Raw genomic sequence first — 26,977 nt, 5'->3', positions numbered from 1 at the left:
CCTAGCTCTCTCAGGACTCAGCAGTGCGCTCAGAGACCCCACCCCTAGCTCTCTCAGGACTCAGCAGTGTGCTCAGAGACCCCACCCCTAGCTCTCTCAGGACTCAGCAGTGTGCTCAGAGACCCCCACCCCTAGCTCTCTCAGGACTCAGCAGTGTGCTCAGAGACCCCCACCCCTAGCTCTCTCAGGACTCAGCAGTGTGCTCAGAGACCCCACCTCTAGCTCTCTCAGGACACAAGTGTGCTCAGAGACCCCACCCCTAGCTCTCTCAGGACTCAGCAGTGTGCTCAGAGACCCCCACCCCTAGCTCACTCCAGAAGCCCTCACCAAATCATAGTGTTAAGCCTTTCTCACGGACACATTAATTTTTTGCCAAAAAGTTGTGATGCTACTACTTTACAGATTTACAAATTTCACTTAACCTGCAATGGGAAAATGTCATCTGGCCCAAAACAATGAAAGCCCAAAGGTGGAAAAAATTAAGGCTGGGGGGGGTGGGGGTGGTGGCTTCTTTGAGTAATTATCAACACTGGTTAACAGTGGTCAGTAATAACACACATCCTTCAGCGGTGAGGAATTCAAATTACTTCACAATTAGACAAAATAAAGGCAACTGACTGGAAAAACCAACTAAACTTGGAGGACAAGCTAAGGAAGCTCATTCTCCTCCGAGGAAGAATGAAATGACTTCTAGTCTTGTCAGCACGCATGCCCACACAGATGGTCTGTAACTGGGTAATTCCACACAGGCCTTGGGGTCTGGGGCAGCCTTACTGGACGCCCTGCCGAGAGCTTCGTAACAATCCTTTTAACGTCTTTGACTCCAGGCGCTGGACTATTAATACTGTACTTCCTTACCAAAATATCTATTTTTCTTCCAAGTATTTTTAAGTTAGAAGATACAAGTAACTGTAAACTTTGATGAGATAAAGGGGAAAAAAACGGAGTTAAGAAGACTATTATTTTTCCGGAGAAACACGCTACTCTCTCTCCCGACAGGAGCAGCAGCCCCTGACCGCTGCCGTCCGGCCTTTACCTCTTTGACCACGGTGTGCCAGCGCTGGTGATTCTCGCACACCTCCATCCGCTCCTTGTGGAAAAACAGGCACTTCTCTGGAACTAGCAGAACATCACTGACAAATTCACCCACTAGAAAAGAGAAGCTTTGTCAGGAGCAAACCTGATCACAATTCAAGGTGAAAACGACCCGACTGCAGGTTACTGGGATGGTCACGCAGCCACGTGCAGACAGGAGCAGTCTCTGACGCGCGTGAGCTGAGCAGCAGCTCATCTGCAGGAGCCAACTGGACGTTTCGGCTCCAGGCCAGCAGACACAGCCGTGACGCCCGGGACTTCCTCCCTCCTCCCCGCTCTCCATCCCTTACTCCCGGCAGGCCTGCGGTATCCAGCAGGGAAAACAGGAAGAGGAGCCCATCAAGACCTCAAACACACATGATGACTCCCCACCACCTCTGACTTCACACCAACAACAGTCCCAGCCTCTCACTTCTCTATTTCTGCCCACATTGGGTTGAGTAACAAAATGTCCAGGAAACTGAGACTGCCTGTTCTCCCAAAGTACAGGCGAACTTTACTTTAGCCCTCTGTGTACCTATAGACACCTCGCTCTAAGACAAACCACCACTGTGATGACTGATCCGGGTACAGACCGTCAGCGGAGAGTGAATGACAAAGGGGGAGAGATGTCTTTGCAGAGGGAAGGTCTGGCAGACATGACTTTACCCGGGTGAGTGATAAGCTGACGGAAGTCATGTTCTGAGAACACATCACCTAGACCGTCTTTCTGCTACAAATAGTCATCTGGCTCTAATTATACACAACTATGAGAGGATGAGATAGTTGGACGGGATCACCAACTTGATGGACGTGAGTTTGAGCAAGCGTCGGGAGTTGGTGATGGACAGGGAAGCCTGGTGTGCTGCAGTCCATGGGGTCGCAAAGAGTTGGACACGACTGAGGGACAGAACTGAACTGATACACAACAATGCGACAGCATCATATTCAGAGATACTGTGTTAAACAAAGGGCTTAGGCTGTCAAAAATATTGTCATAAAAGATTCAGGAACGTCCTTAGCGGTCCAGAGGTTAAGACTCTACTCTTCCACTGCAGGGGGCACGGGTTCGATACCTGGTTGGGGAACTAAGACCCCCACATGCTGCCAAAAGAATAAATAAAAGATTCAAAAGAAAAAGCTCAGGAACTGTCTAGATTAAATATAATACATCACCCTTTTTGCAAGGGAGCTGCAAAGGACATTATTTGAACACTAAGGACAGTTGTCCCAAGTGTGACTGTTATATCACTGTCATAACCCGAGAACGCCCTTGCTCTTAAGAAGCTGAAAGCTACTTGGAGGTGAACTATCATAAAGTCCCAACTCACTTTCAAATGGTTTAACGATGAAAAGTAAGTAAAGGACACAAAATAGACAGAGTAAGGTGGATAAGGCAAAACTGGAAGCCCAGGTAAGAGGTATAGAGTTCACGACTGCACTTACTACAGGTCTGAAACTTCTCAAAAATAAAAGCTGGGGGGAAATTACACATAGCTGCTTAGAAAATAGAGCCCTTATCTTTTAGAAATACGTGCTGAAATATTAAAAAAAAAAAAAAGTATCTGTGATTTGCTTCCAAATAATGAGGGGTTGGTGGGAGTGGGCCACAGACGGGGTAAGGTGGGTCCATGAACCGATGCCCGTTTGATTGGGCAATGCACATGGGGGGGTAAGGCGATGATTCTCTCTGTGTCTGGGTATGTTTGTAATGTCTGTAATAAAAGGCTAGACACTCTGGGTCAGTAGATCCAAGGTGGGCCTCAGTGATCCACACTCAACGAACATCCCAGGGGGCCCACAGGGCCCAAGTGCAGGACACTGAGGTGGTGCTGGGCTCAGGGGAGATGCGATAAGTAGGGAGGGGAAAGGAGGCGGGCAGGGTCAGCTCTGACATTTTACAACAGCAACAACAACAAAACAACAAAAAGGAAAACCTAATAAGGAAATTGTCTGGCAAGAAAGGTCTTGGGGGAATTCCCTGGTGGTCCAGAGGTTAGGACTTGGTGTGCTCACTTGCCAGGGTCCGGGTTCAAGCCCTAGCAGGGAAACTAAGATCCCAGAAGTCAAGTGGCAAGGTCAGAAAAAAAAAAAAAAAAAGTTATAGGCCTGAACTGGTGTGAAGTCTACACGTAGACCGGCTTCCCAGCCTCACCACAGCCTCAGGCCTCAGTCTCTGGGAGGCCAGGGGCAGCCCCTGACCTGCTGTGAAGGGGAACACACACTCTTAGCGTCACAAGCGTCACAAGCAGCATCACAAGCAGCTGCCCCGTATCGACAGCCCTCCACAGGGCAGTGAGGTTTCACTTGCTATTAGCACAGGGATGTTGGGGGCCCAATAGCTCAATTTGACACTAATGCAGGAATACAAAGGTGAATTACACACAGTGCTGCTCTCGAGGGCCTCAAAGGCCCCGGGGAGGTAGAAACAAAAGTTTGCCATCAACCAGGCTTACAGTTGGAGCTTAGTACAGGCAAAGCCCAGTGGCAAACTAGGATTCAGCTCCACTGGAGAAGCAATCTGAGGCTCAATCTAAGTAGAAATCACTTGAATTCTGACATCCAAGTACCAGCTCTCATTGTTGACACTAAGTGTATTTACTTGGCAATATATTTATTTTTGGTTTTTATTTTGGCCCCGCCTTGAGGCTTCTGAGAACAAGACATCAATGGCAACCATCCCCATCCAAAAATCCTTCCAGAAATAAACAAGGACAGAAACAGCCGCAGGCTCACAGAGCTCCCTTCTTTAGGTGCAGGAGTCCGTCTGTATATAAACGTCAGAGATTAGTAACTACCTCCCCAAAATACCAGCACCTTTACCTCTTCACACTACCAACTCTGTCCCACTCAGACCAACCTATTTAGATAAAACTTTATGGATAACGAGGCAACTAGTAGTAACGTAAGCTATAAGATTCAGTTTGAGGGGGAACATCAAAGTGTAACTTCTCACTGAATATACTAAGTACCAGTGAAAAAGAGCCACACTGGGAAAGATCGAGTTGCACAGGCTTATGGACAAGGATGCAAAAGGAAGAAATGATTGCTAGGTACCATCTATCTATTGTGTATTCAAGAATGCTCTTTCATTTCCTTAAGCTTGAGAGTTTTACAGAGAATGAATGAAACTTCATACCCAGAGATTCCTTACAGCCAAATGCAACGAAAAAACATCTTCCAAACCAGGTCACACACAACTTTTCAAAAACCTCTCACCACTGCAGGGTGCTCAATTTTAAATAAACCCTGTTAAACACACACAGTGTCCTTTCCCCCAGTCAACATGTTTAAAACAAAGTAATTACTATGTATTTTAAATACTGTTACTCAGGTGCTGCCTCTGTTAGTTTGCTATATGTGAGAATGAGAAAAGCAATGAATCCTATGTTAGGAAAGGTTTTAATGAAGGGAGGGAGGGGAACAGGTTAAGTTAATGGTTAACAGAAATAGCCACACACAGAGAACAAAGCAATGGATACTGAGAGGGAAGCGGGGGTGGGAGGAATTGGGAGGCTGGGACTGACATACTATTATGTATAAAACAGGTGACCAGTGAGAGTGGACTGTACCGCACAGGGAGCTCTACTCAGTGCTCTACGGGGACCTGAACGGGGAGGAAATTCAAAAAAGATTTGGAAACACGGCTGATTCACTTTGCTGTACAACAGAAACTAACACAATATTATAAAGCAACTATACTCTAATAAATATTATTTTAAAAATAAACACATCCACAGAACTCCAGAGGCTATCTACTTTTTGCTAAACTTTTTGTTTTATATTGGGATATAGCTGATTAACAATGTTGGGATAGTTTCAGGTGGACAGCAAAAGGGACTCAGCCATACACACCTGTATCCATTCTCCCCCAACCTCCTCTCCCATCCAGGCTGCCACAGAACACTGCAGGCTATCTACGCTTAATACTCTGTGTTAGTCCTATTATAGATCATCAAAAATTGATCATTTTGCCCCATTAAGCTTTTATGACCAAATCTGCCCAAGTCACCCAGGTTACAGATGTATGAACATAATTCAGGTGTGTTGACGATGAGTGGTCAGCATGAACACACTCACTACATAAACATTTGGAACCACCCTCCTTCTGGGTGATAAAATGTTACAGTGGTCCCCAAGTTCGCTCTGACTGTTCATACAAATGCATGGAGTCAGGAACACCCTTATCAGCTGAGCCTTCAGACGGGCAGGAGGCACAGGGCCTGGCCGAGGCCGCCCTGATGTCTACAGCAGCTACGACTCACTCCTTCAGCTCCTGAACACTAACACGGAGTCTGATCTGGCTGGCGATACAGGACTTCAGCAAAATGTGTGGGCGAATTAAGGGGACCAGAAGACCACCCCTCAGACTGCTGCAGTCCTAGGCACGCTAGGGCTGTTAACAGTCGTTTCAGACTCTCGACGTGAACGAAGCTGGGCCGCTCTGAGGGCAGCGTGCTCACTCAGGGCTGTAGAGAAGGCTCATCCTGTGAAGTCAGAGGGTGCCCACAACGGGAGAGGCAGAGTGAGCGACCAGACGAGTCACCTATCAATGCCAGAAAGCTGCGAGTGTTCAAAGGTCCCTGATGAATTCCTACAGCCCTTGGCTTCTTAGCAGATGAAGCTATCCCACTGTGAGCCGAGAGAAAATGAAATGTAAGGGACTTTCAAGGCGGCCCAGTGGTTAAAACTTCACCTTCCAATGCAGGGGGACACGGGTTCAATCCCTGGTCAGGGAAATAAGGTCCCATTATGCTATGCAACATGGCCAAAAAATAAAAATTAAAAATATTTTTATAGTTTAAAAAAATTTTTTTTCAAAAAGAAAAGAAAACGTGAGACCGGGGACCCTGACTCGCTGAGCGGCACCCAGAGGCCCCAGGAGGCTCACCGAGACACTTGAAGGGGATCACGACGTGGCTCTTGCACTGCTTCTCGCCCCTCCGGCACCAGTTGTCCACACTGACCGGCTGGTTTGCCTCCATCACATTTGTGATCTGTAGCTCTGGATACATCTGCAAGGAACAGGGAACACGCACGGTAAACGGACTTTGTCCATCACAGGTGGGCACTGGCCGGGCAAGTGAGGGCGAGGGTCTGTGTGCTCAGCTTCGCCATCGTCCTCTGTAAAGGTGAAGACCCCTCGCTGCCCGGTTCCAGCTGAACTCCTCCTCAAGTACAGACATTCTGTGACCATTAGCTTTCTTTCGACAGGCAGACTTCGGAGCATTTCTAACACATCTTCTCTTTAAAAGGACCTACAGAAGCAACAAGCGTTCACCCCAAAACGAGTCTTATTAGGTACTGAGTCCACTTACAGGACATGTAAATAGCCAAGTTCATGAACTAAAACATTTGAAAGGCAAGTCTATGGAAGTGTCTGTTAATGAAACTATACAATAATATTCTAGCCCTGACCCCAAAGGCTAGTTTTGGTAAGAAGTTAAAACATCTCCTATCCTTTTCTACATCAAGTGTTGACCTGAAAGGTCTGTTCAATCAGACCTGAGAGAATCCCTTGCAATACTGGTGGCTCCTGGCTACAGCCTACAAGTGCAAAACACAAGTGCACACCTGACACGGGGCCTGCTTCACGTCTTCCTGCGACATGTGGGAAGCCAAGGCTGCATCTCTATGGCCCTGGTCAAGCTCCTGCAGTATTCCTTCTGGAAAGGCCAAGAGCTTGCAGCACTCCTGGGCCAGGCACACACTCAGAACAAAAGCTTGCTGCCTGGTCATTACAAGCTTGGTCTTAGGTCAAAAGAGGAGAACGACAGAGCACCTGTTTTTAAGGTTAATAGGCTCACACATGACCCAGAAAGAAAAGCATCTTTAAGCTCCAGCAGCACGCTCACCTCCTGACAGTACTGGAGAACCTCTTCTTTTGTGCCGAAGCAGCTCTGGGTGCCCGCTGGGTCAGGCTCCCACCTCCCAGTCTGGATGTTCACATGCATGTTTAACTTCCCACAGAACATTGCGATCTGAGGCTCGGCGACAGCGAATCCTGTTCCAGCGCTGGCTGCAAGGGCCTACGGAGGGAAAACAATTCCAGGGTCACTCCCAGGAGGCAGGCGCGGAGGCGGCAGTGACAACTGACCTTTAAAACTCTTCATTAGTTACTATTCCTTCTTCATAAACAAATCTTTTTCCCAGGAACAAAGCCAGAATAAAAAAAGACCTTTGGACGTCTACGGTGGAGAGAAAGGTGGGTGAGAAACATAACCCCCTCTCCACATCTGGATAGTTCTGACCTGGGAACAGATCATCCGCCTGCAGTCCCCTCCAACACAAGCAAATCCACTTCCCAGCCCGGAACACACCAAGCCACAGAGTACAGAATGGCAGAAGTTCCAGGGATTCTATTCAATTAACTCACACAACAAAACTTTATTGAGCAGCTACTATCTTTGCACAGCAGCATGCTAAATGCTTAACACACAAAGTGAAGTCGCTCAGCCGTGTCCAACTCTTTGTGACCCCATGGACTGTAGCCTACCAGGTTCCTCCGTCCATGGGATTTTCCAGGCAAGAGTACTGGAGTGGGTTGCCACTGACTTCTCCAGGGGATCCTCCCGACCCAGGGATCGAACCCAGGTCTCCCGCATTGTAGGCAAACGCTTTACCATCTGAGCCACCAGGGAAGTCAACACACAAGGATGAGCCAAAGATTACGCTCCCTGCCTGCAAGGGTTTACGGTCTAGTCCACAGTCGACTCTCACACAGGAAGTGTGATCCCACCCCAGACATCCTGAGGAGGAAGAGAATGCAGAGCTGGAGGAGCCTACGGTACAAAACAGGGATGTGACATAGGCCTGGGTAGGAGGTTGACTGGGGAAACGTCCCAAAGAGTGACGCTGGAACAGCTCTGGGCATCTATGTGGGGACTGTCGACAGAGAGTCTGCTGAGGCCCTAAGGGAGGGGGGTAGCATGCAGGGTCCAGACTGGACAATCCTTAGACCAAGGAAGGATGGAATGCTGAGCATTTTAAGTACAGCCTTAATATTTCCAAATGCAGCTCTGATGCTCTCTGTATGCAAGGGAATGGCTCAGGAGCTGGAGAAATAACAGTAGCTCAGGTAAGACACCCCTGGGAGACAGGAAAGGCCTGGTGACAATGGTGAGGGGTGCGATACGTGAAAAGGGATCAGTAAAAGGGACTTCAAGAACAATTTCATCTCGTGTTAGGCAAAAACCCCAGCTGTTTGTAGCCGTTAATCACTCACAAATTACAGGTGACAAAAAACATCTAGGTATGATGAAGCTCCTGCAGTCTCGTGCACCAGGAAAAAAACACAGGCATCTCTGCATCTGCAGATATACCAATATTCACAGTGACATCCACAATAAAGTTTTGTTGTCTCTCCTAATATAAAGGTTCTTTAAGACAGAAATTAAACATCTTTAAAAAAACGTGAAAACTTGAGGGTCGGGTTAGATTGTATGGTCTATTACGATCTTTTCAAAAAGAGCAAAGAGCATTAATATTAAATGGGTCTTCCTATTAACAGGAGAAAGCAGATTTGGCTTTTAAAATATACAGAAAGTCGTGTTTTCCAGGCAAGTCTCATTGATCTGTGCTGATGGACTGATTACAGACATGAATGGTCCTTCCAATCAGAAGCCTACGTTAGATTCTGAAATACCACATTTTCCAGGACCAACTTACCACCTGTGCAAGTTTCGCTTCGCAGCTTATTAAGATTAGCCTGCTTTCCACTAGCATGAGACAAGCAAGCACGAACACTTGCTCGATAGTGGGGGGAAAGCTAATCTGGATCTAAAATGTTGCCAAGATCAATCAGGGCTGAGAAACACCTCAGTGAAATCCAATGAGGAGAACAGTCAGCAACTTTATTAAGTAGAATAGATCGTTGCCCTACTGTGAGGAATAATCATTTATTAAAGTAGAAGACAGATACTACACCTTCAGAATAATTGATCGTGAAGCTACATACTGGAGTTAAGTCTTGTCTACTCAAAAGAAAGAAAAAAAAAACTTAAGGTACCTGTGGAAAGAATGCACAGGTAGGACCCTAACGCAGGGGTCCCCAACCTTAGGGATCTAATGCCTGCTTACCTGAGGTGGAGCTGATGTCATTACAGAAATAAAGTGCACAATAAATGTGCTCGGATCATCTCAGAAGCAGCCCCTCACCCCAGTTTCTGGTGTCAAAAAGGCTGGGGACCACTGCCCTAGTGGCATTCAATTCAAATAGATCATTAAAAGGTATAAAGAGGCATAAGATAAAGATGCTTAATTCTCACACTGAGCTGGAGATATGCACAAAAAATGCCTCTTGTACTGGTCATTCTTCTGGGAGCCATACTAAGGATCAGGGCTAGTAACCTGGGTTAAGATGCTCAGGGAAATGAGCATACAGCACACAAGGGGGCACATACAGAGACAGAGGGGAGCAAACCCCAGGACACACTCTGCACCGAAACCAGTATTCTCAGCAAATTCCTTCCTTCCAACTCGTCAAAAGCTTAGACAGAGATAAACAATCAACGGGTCAGGAAATAGTATTTCCCAGTAGCTTAGATGCTCAGCCGTGTCTAACTCTTTGTGACCTCATGGACAGCAGCCCGCTAGGCTTCTCTGTCCATGGAATTCTCCAGGCAAGAATACTATAGTGGGTTGCCCTGGCCTCCTCCAGGGGATCTTTCCAACCCAGTGATCAAACTTGCATCTCTTACGTCTCCTGCACTGTAGGCGGATTCTTTACTACTGTGCCACCTGGGAAGCCCAGTATTTCCCAAACCTGCTACAGATGAACTGCCATGATTAAACGTGAAAGATGCTGAGCCACAGTTTCTAAATTCTGGACTAGACTTATGGATATATACAACAACAGGGCTAAATCTGAAATCAGATTCGTGGTTATCCATAAAAGAGTTAACGACTGGGAAAGAGGACAAGAATATTTTTGAACAATAAAAATTTTTTACAAGTTTTAGTCTGGTAATAATTGCATGCATATAAACATTTTTCACAACTCAAACAATGGTATATTCTAATATTAAACAAGTGGAATGCCAGGGTGGGATCTCATCTTTCAGAAGTACAGGGGCAAGGGAGGGAAGCCATTTGCCTCTTATATTCCAAAAATGAATGTAGGTAAGAAGCAGTGTCAGCTACGTGAGCTCGCCCAGGCCACAGAGTGGGCGTGGTCAAGATCATGCAGGCAAATGCCCATCTCACAGCAGATGATGGCCCATGCGTGGCTGCTGGCTGAAAGACCACAAAGGCTCTGACTGTAAGAATGCTCAGTTTACGGGTCAGCCACGGAGGTCAGCACACTGGTGCTAAGTGCACTTGATCTTTGTGTAGAGATAGTCGACATCATCTTCCCCGAAGAGGATCCCAAACACCCAAGGGTAAAGCAGCAGGAAGCAGCAGCTTGCAGACACAGCTCCTCACATCAGTTACCACGAAGGGAAAGGAGGGCAACTGGAATCGGTCCAGACAGCTCATATGCTGCCGTGATTCACTTCTGAGTTCAGAAAGATTAATCCTTGTGGTCATCAGAGACTCTCAAGAAGGTATCATTTGGAATATAAAAAGCCTCTGCGGACCGCGTCCAGGAATCAACTAATCAAACATACCCTAACCTTACCTAGAGTACAACAGGATTTTTTGTTGTTTTTTGTTTTTCCTGTAATGCTTGTGCTTCTTTCCTTTGAAAATGCTCTTATTTAATGTGCTCTCCATTTTCTGAAGCACACACTGTGCTTTGATCCATTACATCAACATATAAATCAATCTGCTTCTTAAATCTAACATGTTACAAATGGGATTTTGCTGCCAAGTCAGCACTTCTGACATCCTGTGAACCTGGAATCCTCCACCAGAGAAAATGAATGCCCCGTGCCAGGGCGCTGTGGCCAGCCCTTGATCTGTGCGTGCTGCAGCACTTTCAAGGCTTTGAGTACAAATTGCATCAACTGCTTTCCTAGCCCAGTACTTCCACTTTACTTAATAATTCATTCTTAATAAGAAATCCCATTCTATTAATTTGACTTAGGAAAAGAGTTTAGCTACCTGAGGATGGAAATTCAACTTGGTTAAAAGTGCTTCTAGTCACTTGGTTGAAAACCTGAAATGGCTTAAAGCAACAAATAAACAGGAACAAACAGAAATCTCATCCTAACACTGATCAAGGGTCTTTAGTCATCACCCCAGGAGAAGCATCTCCTGGGCCCACCTCAGCCCCATCTCCCTTCACAAAACTGCTCCCCCATCCAAAGCAAACAGGTAACCCATTACTTCCCCACTAAAGCTACTACCCCAGGATCTGATTTGGCTCCAGGCTCTGTTGAGAGTGCCTGCCATGGAGGGAGCATCCTTCAGAGAGGAGAGCTTTATCTCGTTCCTGAGGGAGTCTGCTTCCTGGCACAGGAAGTGCCCCCGTGGTCTGGTCCAGAGCCTCACAGCTTCAGCTCCCATCATAGCACTGAGCAAGCAGCGCCTACTTACCATGGCACAGGAGTGACATCGAGACAGACTCTTACTCAAAGAAGCTTTTAAAAACATGAAGTCAGTAAATGACAATCTACTCGTGGATGTGAAGATCCTATATTCATTTCTGTCTGCTCAAGTTCTGAATGGCACCTCCTAAATTAAAATGACTTGTCTGTGTCCACACACCTGCGGCTAAGATTTACTTAATTGAGCAAAGTTTAACAAAATCCATAGTCTCAAGGTTATTGCCCCAATATATTAACTACAAAAAGGAAGACAAATGACTTCACAAGTGGAGACACTGCCGTGTGTCCAGTAATAATTCACGTTAAGAGGACAGATGAGCAAAGACGCACCGATCGCTGTCCCTGACTGGAGGCTACGGACCAAAAATAACAGATGCAACGTGGGAGCCCAGACAGCATCCTAGAACAGGAAAAGGACGCTGGAGGAAACCTGGAGCTGGATGTGAACAAGGCCTGTGAGTCAGTTAACAGCACGGTACCAGTGTCCGCCTCCCATCTTTGATAACCGCACGAGGGTTGTGTCAGATGTCAACATGAAGAGAAGCACCGTGTTAACGTATGGGGGAACTCCCTCTAGTATATCTGCAACTTTTAAAATATTCTAAAATTAGTTCAAAATAAAACAGCTTTGGTGTTTTAAATCCTGTTCCTCACTTGCCTGAATCTGACTGTGACGGCAAGGTTTCAATCTATCAAAAGGAAATGAAACATTTCAGCAGGACAACTAGCGAGTAAATCAAGCAGGCCCAATACCTGAACAACTGTTTATTCTGAACACACCATAATGTAGTAGAACCCCCATGTGTGTATAGATTATATCTGATTTCTCTCCAGTGGGGGGACTACTACAATCCTGCCCAGAACCTAACGTGTAAGAGACCCCACTTCTATTACTGTCCAAAGGGTGACCATAGTCTGATGCCCCAATTACGTCTTCCCTAGCAAGAGTGAAGCTTTCAACTGAAAAAAGCTCCAGGGACTTCCCTGGGGGTCCAGTGGTTAAGAACCTGCCTTGCAATGGCAGGGGACACAGATTCAATCCCTGGTCTGGGAACTGGGATCCTATATGAAATGGGACAACTAAGCCCATCATGGATGACTGTCGAGCCTGCACTCCGGAGCCTGCCAGCTGCAACTGGAGAGTAGCCTCTGCTCGCTGCAACCAGAGAAAGCCTGAGCGCAGCAACCGACAGCCTGTGCGCCGTGACAAAAAGCCAGTGGGGCCAAAACGAAATAAAAACAAAAAAGCTCCGGGCTTCAAACATTTTAACCTACTATTTAATAAAACAGCAGAATTCTTGTTGAGCATTTTCCAGCTTTGGAAACAAACAGAGAAGCCTGAGCTTAAAAGGGAGTTTACATCACACCAGCTAAAAATCCTCGGTCTCCCGTTTCTTTTTTCTTAACATTTGGACTTAATTCTAATCAGAAACTGGTGAATTAGATTAGGCGGAAGAACTCTAAATGTAAAAGGCCATTTTTCTTCCACCGACATATGCCAGCTGTCAGGTATCATTTTCGTAGGCAGTAATTTATACAAATGATCCTGCTTTTATTAGAGCTCTAAATATTCAAGTATGGATGAGGTATCAATTCCAAGACTGAAAGCAGTTTAGAGTGTCTCCAAGGCTTTTGACAGGAACATGGTGGTCTGTCCATCTGGGCTATACTAGGAAGGCTGCAAGCATTAAGGTTTAAGAGCGGTCTGTCTTTAAGTGTTTCAGAGATGAGAGCTAATAGTCTTTTATAAAGTTACTGAAATACAGAAAACACTTTCATATATTAAAAAAAAAAGGAGAACAATGTTTATGGATCTAGAATTCTCAAATGAAGAAATTCTCTACAGGTTCCTGTGTTTCTTTTCAATTGCCCATAATAAAATAAGATTTCTACAAAACTGACGTCCTTGGGTACAGAGGTCCTAGGGACGATGGCTTTTCCAACCATCATCTCCTGACCCCAGAGCAAGTGTATGACATGACGGCTAAGAGCACCAGCTGTACGGGGCGGACGAAGTGTGGCTGAGTTCTGGCCCTACCACTGACGAGCTGTGCCACATTTGGGAGGTTACCTAAGTAACCTCCTGGACCCCAGTCTCCTGCCTATAAAATGAGGACAATAATAACTAGACACCATAGTGATGTTCGGAGGTTTAATGAGTTTCACACACATAAAGTGCTTGAAATAGTGCTTGTTACATAGGAGTTCTTCAAGTGTTGGTGGCTAATATCATCAGGCTTTAAACTTGATCTGTAAAATAGGGCTACTGACACACTACTCCTCTCAGGCCTGTTGTGGGATTAAATTAAGAGAATGCAACTAAGCACTAAGCAAAACTCCCGACTCAAACATCAGCACTGTTATCATCGGCTGGCTCTTGAAGGCATCACTCTCTCAGGCTACCAGAAAAGGGGCTTAAGTCATGCGTGTACCACATGAGCAGTCACGTCCCCACAAATCCATGAAACGGAGTGAAGATGGCACCTTCCTTCTCTAGATTTGAAATCTGGATGCACCAGAGTGGGCTGCATCCACACTCCATGCTTTATTTTGAGGGAATTCAGTCATCAAAAGTTCACACGACGATTCAGTACCAGGATACCGTATAAAAAGAGAAGCACCGGGGTCGCTGGCTTCCCGGTTCTGGTTTGGCTTCCTGCTGAAAGTGAGGTCAAGATTAATCTGTGTTTCCTATCAAAAGGACACTATGTTATTTCCCTAAATCTTGAGGGCTGTTCTCTTTGACCTAACTGGGTAAGTAGTCTTGTGGAAGTTATTCTCTCTTGACCCCAGTCATCCCTTTCAGGGGATGTAAATTTAGCGTTACCCAAACGTTAGGTGTTTCAATAAATGACACCCATGGTATCAGCTCTGGCTCCCATTACAGCAGACAGAAGTCCACGCTCCTGTAACTCTTGACACATGAGACACACAGCTTGCAAAAGACAGCCTCCTTACTACATAAAAATCTGCCCAATTCCCAAGCAAAGCAGTGACCTGTCATTTTTGAAGGCTGTGACCTGCAGAGGTCAGAAAGCTGGAACGGTGGAGTGTGAATAGTAACATTAGACAATCTCCATGGTGTGAACTTGGCCTTCCCCTTGGCAATCACTGGCCAGTATTACCCAGGCAGCAACCAAGGGCCTGAGAAACAAACAGCTCAGGCAGGCTTGGCGGAGGTGGGGGAATAGGCATGTTTCCTAAACCTTAAAAGACTGAAATCATTTCAAGTTACTAACACCAAGAGGTACAAAGATTAAATATTATTCATTAAATATGTTCACTCCAAACCATTCTTATGGACTCACAGATGACAGAAACAACACAAACAATGGAGCACTTTCTGCAGCATAGGTGAGCACAAACCTGGCAATATTCTCAGAAATTAGAAGCATACTTCTAACTGATCTGATGCTCTCTAGTATTTTGTGTATTTCAAATGCATTAGGTCAATCATTAAAAATTAGGTAATTTGGAGGCATATTTCGAGTATATTATATACTTGAAACACAATAAATCATACCTCTTTTAGTAAATTCTATTCTTCAGATAGACTTAATGCACTAAAATAAATACTTAGTGATTTTACCAAGGTTAAAATGGGTAACTATCCAACATGTCAGCTCTGGCTGCGATGCTCTGACTTCAAGATGTTCTAACCACAAACGTGATCGGTCGGTGTCAGATACTGGAATTGATTTCACTGGATCTTTTTTCCTTTAAGTATCTGGGAAAAGATAACAAACAAATCCATGCAGCAACAAACATCCCCATGTAAATATTCAGGACAGTTTTTCCTGGTGTTTGAAAGCAGGGGGTTCAAAAACACGTGCTGGGGTCTGCTGCAGTCTGTAACACAGTCCTCATGGAAGTAAGAGACGCCTGGGGAGCAGGTGCACACGTGGATGCGGACGGTGCTAGCTGCTCACTGCCCTACTTGAGAAGTGACTGTCCTGAGTTCTACGGCACTCTTCTTTCTACCTTCTGTTTTAAAACATTTTTCATAGGATGACAGCAGTAGGAAATGGATAGTCTGTTTTTAAAAACATATTCCTTCTTTAATATTAAGAACTGATAACCTTACCAAAATTTTTTTTCTTAGCTTTACTATCCCATGAAAAACAAAGCATTAGCTCTTTATTTCTAAGGTTCTGTGATGCTGAATGGGAAGGGCAGAAATTCTTTACAAATAGAAAATAAGACAATTTGCCAGGATGACTTGCACAAGGCAGGGAGAGGAAACGCACATTTGAAAATACAAAAAATGCCAATTTCCACGTGCGATTCTGTGAAACATGTTAGTGTTTATAGGTTAAGCAACAACCACACAGTAATCTTCATGTAACAAATCACTGTAACTTCTAAAGTCCATTAAAACAGATGAGAAAATAACACAAATATGAGAGTGATCCGTCCTCTCCAAGTTCAAAGCAAGTCAGAAAACCATCTCCTCCCATGATTTATGTAGCATTATCAGCTCACACCAGGTCTGCCTGCAGACAGTAATTCTTCCTGTCTGGGACCCATGCCCATGAGCACTATTGTAATTATCAGCAATTTAAAAAAATAAAGTAATAAAGCGAGTAGGAGCGGCTAGTCAGTATGTTCACTGCTTGCTGTCTCTGCCATTAATTAGCCTTCCTGGGTGCCAGCCACCTAACCACTAAATAAATGCAGGAAGGAGAGCAGGAAAAGCTACACATGAGTAAAAAGAATAAATAAAAAGGGCATCAACATCTGTGTGAATGCTCCCCACCAGGAAAAGCACAAAAGCACTCGTCTTCCAGTGGTCAGGTGGGCCCTGGGGACAGTGTGTCCATGCTGCCATCTGCAATCCACTCCACCCACAGCATCTGAACCAGCTCCAGGCAGAACACAGCACACACTCTCACATTCCCAGAGATTCCATCTCTTGATGACCCCGGCTATCTGCCCCCTCCTCCCTCCATCACCCCACCAGGCACTGGGTGCCACCCTTCTGGGCACAGGCCAGGGTCTCTCCTGCCTCAAGGCACCTAGAACTCACATCTCACCTCTCAGGACCCAGTTCAAATGTGCCTCCTTCTGGGGACCCTTCCCAAGGACAGGCCCCAACCTGTTGGTTGTTTTATTTTCCCAGCAAGCCTCCAATAGAATGCAGGTTTCTGGGGGCAAGAAGCGGGGCTCTCTGGGTGCTCTAACTGCATCTGCAAACAGCACCTAGAACCTAGTAGGTAATCAGTGACATCCACGGAGGTGACTGACTGATTCTAAAACCTGTGCTCTTGTTTTTTTCCCCAAGACATTTAGTTAAACTGATAAGAATTAGCAGATACCGCTCAGTGGCGATTTCTGAATGATGAACACTGTGCTGGCCTTCACATCAGTACATATATAATGAATGAACAAGTTAAATGAAAAACAAAAAACCCAGGCAGTGTAACAAGGCTTCATTTTTAAAATTTTATTGTCACGTGAGTCCAGCTGCCTAGCCCAAAAGCCACCACCACCCAGCTCCTAGTGGAGTCCTCCACCCCAAGGCGGGTCCTCCTCGGGGGCGCCCCTCACAGCTCTTTCTCTATTTGCCGCCTTGATCCTAAATGACAAGTGTCCCTCTGCACCTTTTCAGTCCAGACATTCTCCATCAACTTTCTATTAAAAAGGACTGAATTCAAACGACCAGACTCTCTGTTCAGCCACCCTCTTCCCCGTACCCTGTTGGTTAAATCACTCTCCTGTTTATATGATTATAACATAAGCAGGTACTATGGTTACAGCTCCCTCCGTAGGCATCTACCCCCCTCAGTCTCAGCAAGGCCACCTCTTCCTTTACTTCCCTGCACCAATGGCTGGTGGGCTTCCCTGGTGACTCAGCAATAAAGAACCCGCCTGCCAATACAGGAGGCACAGTTCAATGCCTGGGTCAGGAAGATCCCCTGGAGGAGGGCATGACTACCCACTCCAGTCTTCTTGCCTGGAGAATCCCATGGATAGAGGAGCCTGATGGGCTACAGTCCACAGGGTCGCAAAGAGTCAAACATCACAGTGTGTACACAGTGATGGCTGGCACTCCGTCTGTCAGGAAGATCGGAGGAAGACAGCACACCATCCTCCCGCGTCACCCGTGCGGATGCCTCTCCAGGAGACCCAGCACAGCCACCACTCCTGGAGCTCCGATCAAAACCGTCCTGAAGACTCCTCCCTTCCCTCCTGTTCCCCGCTCAGTCCTCTCTCCTTCCTGACTAACCCCCTGTGTCAGTGGCTCACAGCTTCCCAGGGGCTCCTGGGAAAAGGTGTGTGGTTGCTGAGTTTCAAACGTGATGGGTCTCAAAATAAGCTTTTATTTTACGCACACACTTTGTTGGCCATTTGGACAAGCTCTAAATTGTAATGACACAACTTTCCCTCAGAATTTAACGGGTAGGACTACTTTCTTCTAGATTCCAGCATTGCTGCTCGTACATCTAGCCAGTTTGATCCCTAGTTTGCTGTGCAGGTTTGGTTTTCCCTACATGGAAGTAAAATTTTACCAATCTCTGGTATCCTGAAATTTGACTATAAGGAGCTTTGGTCTGGTTTTTGTCACTCACTTGTCTGACCTTTCACTGGGGTCACATCAGTGTGAAACACTCAATCCTGGGTTTCTTCTCTCTTTCTGAAATTCTCATCAGGTGCATCTTACCTTTATCTTTTCTAGTTTTTGTTCCTTCTTTCATAAAGATTTCTAACCAGATTTTTAAATGTCTGATATCACATTTCTAATAACCAACAACTCTTCCTTTTTCTCTGAAAGTCTTATTTTTGGTGCAAAACTATTTCACAGAGCCAATACCCTCTCCTTTCTGAGATAAGCATCAAGAGCCTACTAAAGTTATCTGTCTGCTCCCTGCACAGTCTTCAAGTTGCTTTCTCCCCATCATTTTGGCTCTGGTTCATGGTGTCCCTGAAGTAGCTGTGACCCTAAGTCATCTAACTCAGTATTAAAGAAGGGGACGCTGCAAAGCTGGCTGGATGTCTTCAGCACATGGAAAGAACTTGTCCAGAGAGGAATTCTACAGCTCCCCAACTTGGGCCCCGAGCCTGGCTGTCATGGGTCTGGGGGGCTTGACTTTCCCCTCTCAGTGCCTCGTGCTCTGCTGGGCCTGGGGTCCCAGAGTAACCTGTGGTCCCAGAGTAACCTGTGGTCTTCTCCTGGGGTGCAGAGTGGGGGTGGTATTCAGGGACTAATTACTCATAATGGCAACCCACTCCACTATTCTTGCCTGGAGAATCCCATGGACAGAGGAGCCTGTTGGGCTACAGTCCACGGGGTTGCAAAGAGTCGGACACAACTGAGTAAGTGAGCACACACACACACAGATATACTGAATTAAACAAAATGTATTGTCAAAGCTCTTTTCATTTATTTTTGCTTTTTAAAAAATGTCAACTGGAAAAAATCACATTTCATATGAGGCTTGCCTTTCTTTCTAGCGACAGGGCTGTGTTAAGTGTTCAGCTAACACTGTGCTAGGAATGACTTTTTTTCATTCACCTGTAGACTCTGTTTAACTTTATTTTCCTTTCTTTCATTATGAAGGAAGTTTCTGGCCATTACAAGAATGGGGTGCTTGGACAACTAAGTAGGTGAGAGCCGCAAAGCTTCTCTGAAGAGGCCAGGCTAGACAAGTGGTTACAAGTAAAATAACGAACAGGAATTAAGACAGGAAAAAGGACCTTGAGACATTTCTTCCTAAAAGGGGAATTTGGTGTAAGTTATATAAGTGGGTGAATCAAGGCCAGGAGCCAGTGCTCTTATTTTATCCAAATGCTGGAGGGTGGGGGAGGGGAGGATGATTCACCTTCATCTCCCAGCTCTTTAGATCTACAAATAGTAAAAGAAGCCTGATTGAGACATTAACAAAACTAGAGTAGACAAAACAGAAACAAACAAAAACCCCACTCTCCTAGGCTTCGGACAACCACAGAATCAAATGCACGGTGCTGACATCACCCAGGAGTCGATTCAATTATTTCTGTTTTGAGTCAACAGACATTTCCAACAACCTTAGAAGAGCAGGCTCCAGAGGAATCAAAATGAAAGAGTCACAAGTTCTCACCCACAAGGACACCTGGCTGGTAAGGAAGACATCATGCAAATAGAATAATCCTAATAGAAAAGGAAAGAGTCGCAAACTCCATCACATAGGAGATGCCCAGGTTAGTGCCCAACTGGTTCCTAAGTGGCAGTTAAAAGTGAAGCCACAGTAAAAGGTACATGACAGGACCCCTATTTAATGTAGGTATAATACTATAAATTGGGAGTCTATTCCTGACCAAATAGGAAAAGAAAGAGAAATAAGGACAGACACAAGTGTTGTTATAAACCTAAGTTATCTTGATCGTAAAAGTTCTTTTGGAGTTTTCTTTTATGGGATGGAGTGGCTGAGGCTTCTTAAAATATTTAAACCTAGTGAAGAACAGAGAAGATGGCATCTCTTTCCCTTCAAAACATCCCTGGGGCAGGCATGGCCATCCTCTGCTGCTCATACTACCTCCTTCCAGTGTATATGCCTGGATGGTGCTCACTGCTGGTTCACTGCACGTGAATGCCTCAACCACGTCCAGCAGGGATGCGGGCATCTACGCCAAGATGCATTCAGTGATCTTTTACTCCCAATCTCAACTAACTTTTCTAGAAACCTCTGTGATGTTTCCATGTCAGTGTTTATAACCTTCCCCTGAGCATTAACTTTCTTAAAAATCCATCCAATCATTTTTTTTTCTGGAGCAATTAAATCATCCTTTCCTTGTGCTAAAAGCTCCATCCGCTGATGATTTACAGACACTGCCCAATCAAGCTTAATCAATTACTCTGTATAATAACACGCCTTTTTAATTTAAATTCAGACACTCTACAAAAGTAATTCAATAAAAGGCAGATGAGAGCATGGCAACTATCAGCAAACTCCAACTACACTTTGAATGAAAAAAACGACAACCACCTTGCTAAATCATCTTATGCATTCCCAAACAATTAAAAAGTACCAAATAGGAAGCAACAGTCAGAACTGGACATGGAACAACAGACTGGTTCCAAATAGGAAAAGGAGTACGTCAGGGCTGTATATTGTTACCCTGCTTATTTAACTTATATGCAGAGTACATCATGAGAAATGCTGGGCTGGAAGAAATACACGCTGAAATCAAGATTGCAGGGAGAAATATCAATAACCTCAGATATGCAGATGACACCACCCTTATGGCAGAAAGTGAAGAGGAACTAAAAAGCCTCTTGATGAAAGTGAAAATGGACAGTGAAAAAGTTGGCTTAAAGCTCAACATTCAGAAAATGAAGATCATGGCATCTGGTCCCATCATTTCATGGGAAATAGATGGGGAAACAGTGGAAACAGTGGCTGACTTTATTTTCGGGGGCCCCAAAATCACTGCAGATGATGACCACAGCCATGAAATTAAAAGATGCTTACTCCTTGGAAGGAAAGTTATGACCAATCTAGACAGCATATTGAAAAGCAGAGACATTACTTTGTCAACAAAGGTCCATCTAGTCAAGGCTATGGTTTTTCCAATAGTCATGTATGGATGTGAGAGTTGGACTATAAAGAAAGCTGAGTGCTGAAGAATTGATGCTTTTGAACTGTGGTGTTGGAGAAGACTCTTGAGAGTCCCTTGGACTGCAAGGAGATCCAACCAGTCTATTCTAAAAAAGATCAGTCCTGGGTGTTCATTGGAAGGATCGATGTTAAAGCTGAAACTCTAATACTTTGGCCACCTGATGTGAAGGGCTGACTCATTTGAAAAGACCCTGATGCTGGGAAAGATTGAGGGCAGGAGGAGAAGGGGATGACAGAGGATGAGATGGTTGGATGGCATCACCAACTCAACGGACATGGGTTTGGGTAGACTCCGGGAGCTGGTGGTGGACAGGTAGGCCTGGCATCCTGCGGTTCATGGGGTCACAAAGAGTCGGACACGAACAACTGAGCGACTGAACTAAACTGAAATAGTCTTTATTTTTTTATTTTAATATATCTTTAAAAGCCACAACCATATCTATATGTATCTATATGCCTATATACACATATGTGTATTTACACACATACAAATTCAACAATTCTTAAAAATTCACCCAATGAGAATTGATATAGCTTGGGTGCATCAACAACCAAACCACTTTATAAAAAACTAACTCTACTAAAAGTAAAGAGTATACATGTCCTTAGTTCAACCAGCCTCCAAATGACAGCAACTCAAGCAATGAAGGAAGAAAATTATTTCTTCCAGCAAACATAGTGTCCTTAACTAAAGAAAAGGTCTCTGACATATTCAAGCACTGGGGGAAAATAAAGTATTTAAGAACTGAAGTAATTTTCAACAGATAGGAAAATATGTACAGAACACACACTGTCTAAAAAAGTCCCTTATTTTTTCCTTCTAAGTAGGCCTACAGTCATCAGAACTAGTTCACCTCGAAACCTTCAAAAACTGGCAGGCCAGCAGCTATTTGGTAACTTAATGCGTGAGTGACCCAATGAGTGCCCGACTTTTTGCAACCCCAAGAACCATGGCCTGCCATGCTCCTCTGTCCATGGGATGCTCTAGGCAAGAATACTGGAGTGGGCTGCCATGCCCTCCTCCATGGGATCTTCCTGAGCCAGGGTTTGAACCGGTGTCTTTTATATTTCCTGCATTGGCTGGTGGTTCTTTACTACTAGCACCACCTGGGAAGCCTCTTTGCAACTTAGTACCCAAGTCCAATCTGGGCAATCCATGTTGGCTACCAGAATAGTAGCCTTCTTCGGGAACAGCTACTAAGTAGTTCAATGGAAGAATTTTCACAATGCATTTCTAAGGCTTTATGCTAGGATGAAAACAAGTGTTCCTGTTAGGTTAAAGTGAATTCTTTGGCCTTAGGAAAAAAAACTGGTTTCAAATGTTTCCAAACATACGTAAGACTAATAGTAACCCACATAACATCACAAAGCCACACCTTAGTCTCAGTAATATTTAACATGATAATATTTTACTTGGCCAACAGCGAACTTTACCTACGCTGGTACAAAATGATGTAATCGAGGTCCTGTATTTCTTCCAAACATTTTGTCCCATAAAACTCTAAAATGTTCCAAACAGTGATGTGATATCCAAAAGAAATTTATCTTCACAAATTACCAAGGAAAAAGGATGCTAGAAGTGGTATAGCTATAACATTATCTTAATATTTACTGCAACAAACATTGCTACCACGAATGAACTTAAGAGTCTCAGAGTCTAGAGCTTTTCAGAGACAAACACAGAGCCTGCTCGAGTGATATCAGATCTCTGTGGGGATGTTTCAGTGAGGATCCATTTGTCCAGCAGGAACTGGCACTGGGCTTACAACTTGCCTGAACCCCCACCAGCCAGTGACAAGTTTGCTTCTTCACCAACACACACAAACACAGACACAAAACCACATACAATGGCTCAGCCTGGTTGGGAGTTTATCAGCTTTGAGTCCGTGCTTTGCATTTAATCCTTTAAAATCAATACTTAAAACATTTCAATCCAATATTAATCTGTCCTGACTACTATTTCCACTGTTTAAAAACAGCACTAACAACACTCAGTCTCAATGACTTGCATCAATTCACAAGATTAATCTTTCAAAATACTAGCCCAGTAGTATATTTTATTAATGTAGTCCCAAGAATCTAATCAAGCCTCAAATAATCATTTTCTTAAAGAGCTGCTATGAGAGAGAGAGGGAAAAAAGAGTTGCTGAAAAGAAAAACATTCATACAGCATTAAGTGGAAGTCCTCTTCAAAGGGGCGTGGGGCAGGGCATTGGCGAATTGGCTGGTTTGCCCGCCAATCAGGGGAGATTCTGCTATGAAATGTGGTTTGCAATTCACTTGAAAATGAGTAATACATAGTTATTGCAAGGGGCAGTTTCAAGCCAACTTTCTCTACTTTACAACAAGGGTTGAAAACTCTGTGCCTCTGAATGACAGAGAGCAGATGGGGGTGTAAGACAAAATGATAACCCACACCCAGCCTATGGTGGGGAGACCAGAGGCTCTTACAAATAAAGGGGGCCTGCTCCTGCCAGATTTCCAATTTCTTCAAACACTGGAAAGGAATGTTTAAGACAAAAGTCCACAGTATTTGGAAATGGTGATGTTTAATTTGAACGTAAAATACAATGATGCCCAAGACAGTGAGAGCCAAATAAAACTTGGAGTTTGAGTAGGTCCTATTTTGTCTTCAAGCGTCAAGTGTTCAGTCCCTATGGGAAGGAATGTACTGGGAGGCTTCCTAAGCGGGCCGCAGTTAATCTGTAAAGCATACAATTCATCAAACAGCTAACACCCAGAAGTCATAGTATAAACTAAAATTAATTATATTCTGTCGATTATAATAAATTTGAGGGTAATCATCTACCTTAAAGACCCTTGGCACCTAAGGACTGGAAGACCTAATATTATTAACATGACAGTACTACTCAAAGCAATCTATTAAGCAATGCAATCCCCATAAACGTCTCAACAGCATATTTTGCAGAGGAAAAAAACTTCTAAAATTCATATGGAACCGCACAATCTTGAAAAAGGCTCTCACGTCCTGACTTCAGAACCAAGCAACAGTAAACAAAACTATGCGGTACTGGCATAAAACAATAGACGTACCGAATGGAGAGTTCAGAAATAAACTCTTGAATATACACTCAAATGACTTTTTACAAGGGCGCCAAGACCATTCAACCGAGAAAGTCTTTTCAACAAACACTGCTGGGAAAACTGGATAGTCACCTGTAAAAGAATGAAGCTGGACTCTTATCTTAGGTCATATATAAAAATTAACTCAAAATGGATAAACGATCTAAACATAAGGGCAAAAAAGATAAAACTCTCAGAAGAAAATATAAGGAAAAGCTTTCACAACATTGATTTGGCAATGATTTCAATTACATATGATAACAAAAGTACAGTCAATACAAGAAAAAATAGCTAAACCACACTTCAAGGAAAAAAAAACCAAACCTTTAGTTTTAAAATCACAGATCTGGTAAGGGATTGAGAGCCAGAAAATATTGCGAGCTCCTACAACTCAACAACCACCATCACAAAAACCCAATTCAAAAATGAGTAAAAGAGTTGAATAGAAATTTTTCCAAAGAAGATGCAAACGGCCAACAAGAAAAGGCTTTCAACATCACTAATCATTAGGGAAATACAAATTAAAACCACAGTAATATACCACTTCACACCCACATTAAGATGGCTTAATATTAAAAAAAAAAAAAAGGCATGAAGTGTTGGCCAAGATATAGAGAAATTGGAACCCTTGGCACTGATGGTGGGAAAGTAAAATGGAGCAGCGTTTCTCAAGAAGTTAAAAAACACAGAAATTACTGTATGATCTAGCAAGTCTACTTCTTCCAGTACATATCCAGAAGAACTGAAGTCAGGAACTTACTGGAGGATAATGTAAAAATACCTGGAAGTAAACCCTAGAAATATTTCTTTAAAACAGATAAGCTAAATTAAAATAACCTATTTTTTAAAGACTGGAGAAGTGCTATCATTTTTTTAACCACCTAAAAGGCTTCTTTCATTCATCATCACAGCAACTGTATGTGGCCCTCAGCTGTGTGTTATACGCCTGCACAGTGCTCTGCATACAGCATTTTAATAAATGTCTGCCAACAACAAGGACCATGAGGAACTTCAAATGAACCAGTTACCAGGGAAAGTCTTCAAGTTTTGAACAAGTTACATACAATAGTTCTTTTAAGTGCCAATTTGAGATACAGCTAAAAGGATTTTTTTTAAGTTATTTATTGCATACTGTTTACATCAGCGAAAAATTAGAAATGTAAATTATAAAAAAATTATAGAGAAGACTCTTGCTTTTACATATAATCCTGAAAAGACAGGCAAAGTTCAGAGACATATATGTGATTTGGGGGGATTCTACCACTAGAAAGCTAATGATTTATACAAATCCCAATTACTTCCATTGTTTTAGGAAAAAAAAAATATTCTCAAAAACTTAATTCCAGCATTTTATAAACATTCCTTAGCTCTTTCTACATAATTGAGCCCACTGTTTGTTCATCTCAATTCAAAGACTCTCAGCCTAAAAAGCACCAAATAAGCACCAACTGCATCAAACCGTATGCTATGCATCAATAAAATAAGGGCAAAAATGCAGGAAAATACTCAAATTATAGTTCCAATAGTGCTGCAAATATCCAACCACTGGCTGGTAAGCAGTATTCTCATGTAGTAACTCAGAATATCTGTGCATCAACTTTTACAGCCCAAATTCAGAATATGGAAGGCAACTAAAAGTAGTGGATAGTGCACATTTTCTTTTTTTGGAAGGAGTTCAAATGTCCCAAACCATGAAAGATGATTCAATTTAAAGCAATGCTATAAATATTTAATGGGTTGGAAAGTTATTCAATAAGTCAAAAGGAAGGAAAACAGACTATAAACATATTAAGAGGGAATCCATTCTTTCAAAAAAACACAGACTGGGAAAATTTTAAAGGTTTTTAATCTGGCAAATTACAGTTAATTTATTTCTGTTTTTGTTTTAGCTTTACCTATATTTTCTAGAGTTTTCACAATGACCATATATTTTTTCTTTAACACGGGATACACAGAGTCACTATTACAAACAATCATTTGTAAAGAATCAATTTATAATCTCAGTCATTTTTAATGAAAGATATTAAGACGTAGCAAATAGGTTCCTGAGATGGTACATATTCAAGTCACAATGCACAATGACTGTAAGCCTAAATTCCACGATCTGATAGTGACTTGGTGGTAGAGAGAAAGTTCAAGAAATAACCTCAAAACGGCTTTCTTTACATTCTGATTACTAAGAATCACGTACTGCAAATTTCTGCCTGAATGGGACTGTTGTTAGGTAACCTCCACAAACCCGTGGTGGTCCCATGCTGACCTGAGATATCCCTTTCCCGGGCCTCTGCCCAGGCTACCTTTCTACCACTAAGCACAAACTTGAGAGCCAGTTCATCACTTACGGATTATAACCAAGATCAAGTCACTTTATCTGTGTGTGCTTTAGTTCCTGTATCTGTAAAACAGGAACAACCATAGTAAGGGTAGTTCAAAGGTTTCAATCAGTTCAGTTCAGTCGCTCAGTCGTGTCCGACTCTTTGCGACCCCATGAATTGCAGCACGCCAGGCCTCCCTGTCCATCACCAACTCCCGGAGTTCACTCAAACCCACGTCCATCGAGTCAGTGATGCCATCCAGCCATCTCATCCTCTGTCGTCCCCTTTTCCTCCTGCCCCCCATGCCTCCCAGCATCAGAGTCTTTTCCAATGAGTCAGCTCTTCGCATGAGGTGGCCAAAGTACCGGAGCTTCAGCTTTAGCATCACTCCCTCCAAAGAACACCCAGGGCTGAGCTC

The 26,977-nt window shown here is 43.9% G+C and overlaps 1 protein-coding gene across 6 annotated transcripts in view; it reads right to left on the bottom strand.

Annotated features, from left to right (window-relative positions):
• APLP2 (amyloid beta precursor like protein 2) overlaps window positions 1-26,977 on the bottom strand; it is a 63,611-nt gene that overhangs the window by 23,086 nt on the left and 13,548 nt on the right. For all 6 annotated transcript variants that reach the window (XM_015103111.3, XM_015103109.3, XM_015103112.3 and 3 more), the window contains exons 2-4: window positions 6,930-7,103; window positions 5,966-6,089; window positions 1,037-1,149 (exon numbers count right to left, since the gene is read on the bottom strand). In XM_015103111.3, the coding sequence (XP_014958597.2) occupies window positions 1,037-1,149; window positions 5,966-6,089; window positions 6,930-7,103 (411 nt within the window). The remainder of the gene's footprint in view (window positions 1-1,036; window positions 1,150-5,965; window positions 6,090-6,929; window positions 7,104-26,977) is intronic.

The sequence above is a fragment of the Ovis aries genome, chromosome 21 (assembly GCF_016772045.2).
Source record: "Ovis aries strain OAR_USU_Benz2616 breed Rambouillet chromosome 21, ARS-UI_Ramb_v3.0, whole genome shotgun sequence".
Taxonomy (NCBI): domain Eukaryota; kingdom Metazoa; phylum Chordata; class Mammalia; order Artiodactyla; family Bovidae; genus Ovis; species Ovis aries.
This window is presented reverse-complemented; position numbering and strand designations above follow the sequence as displayed.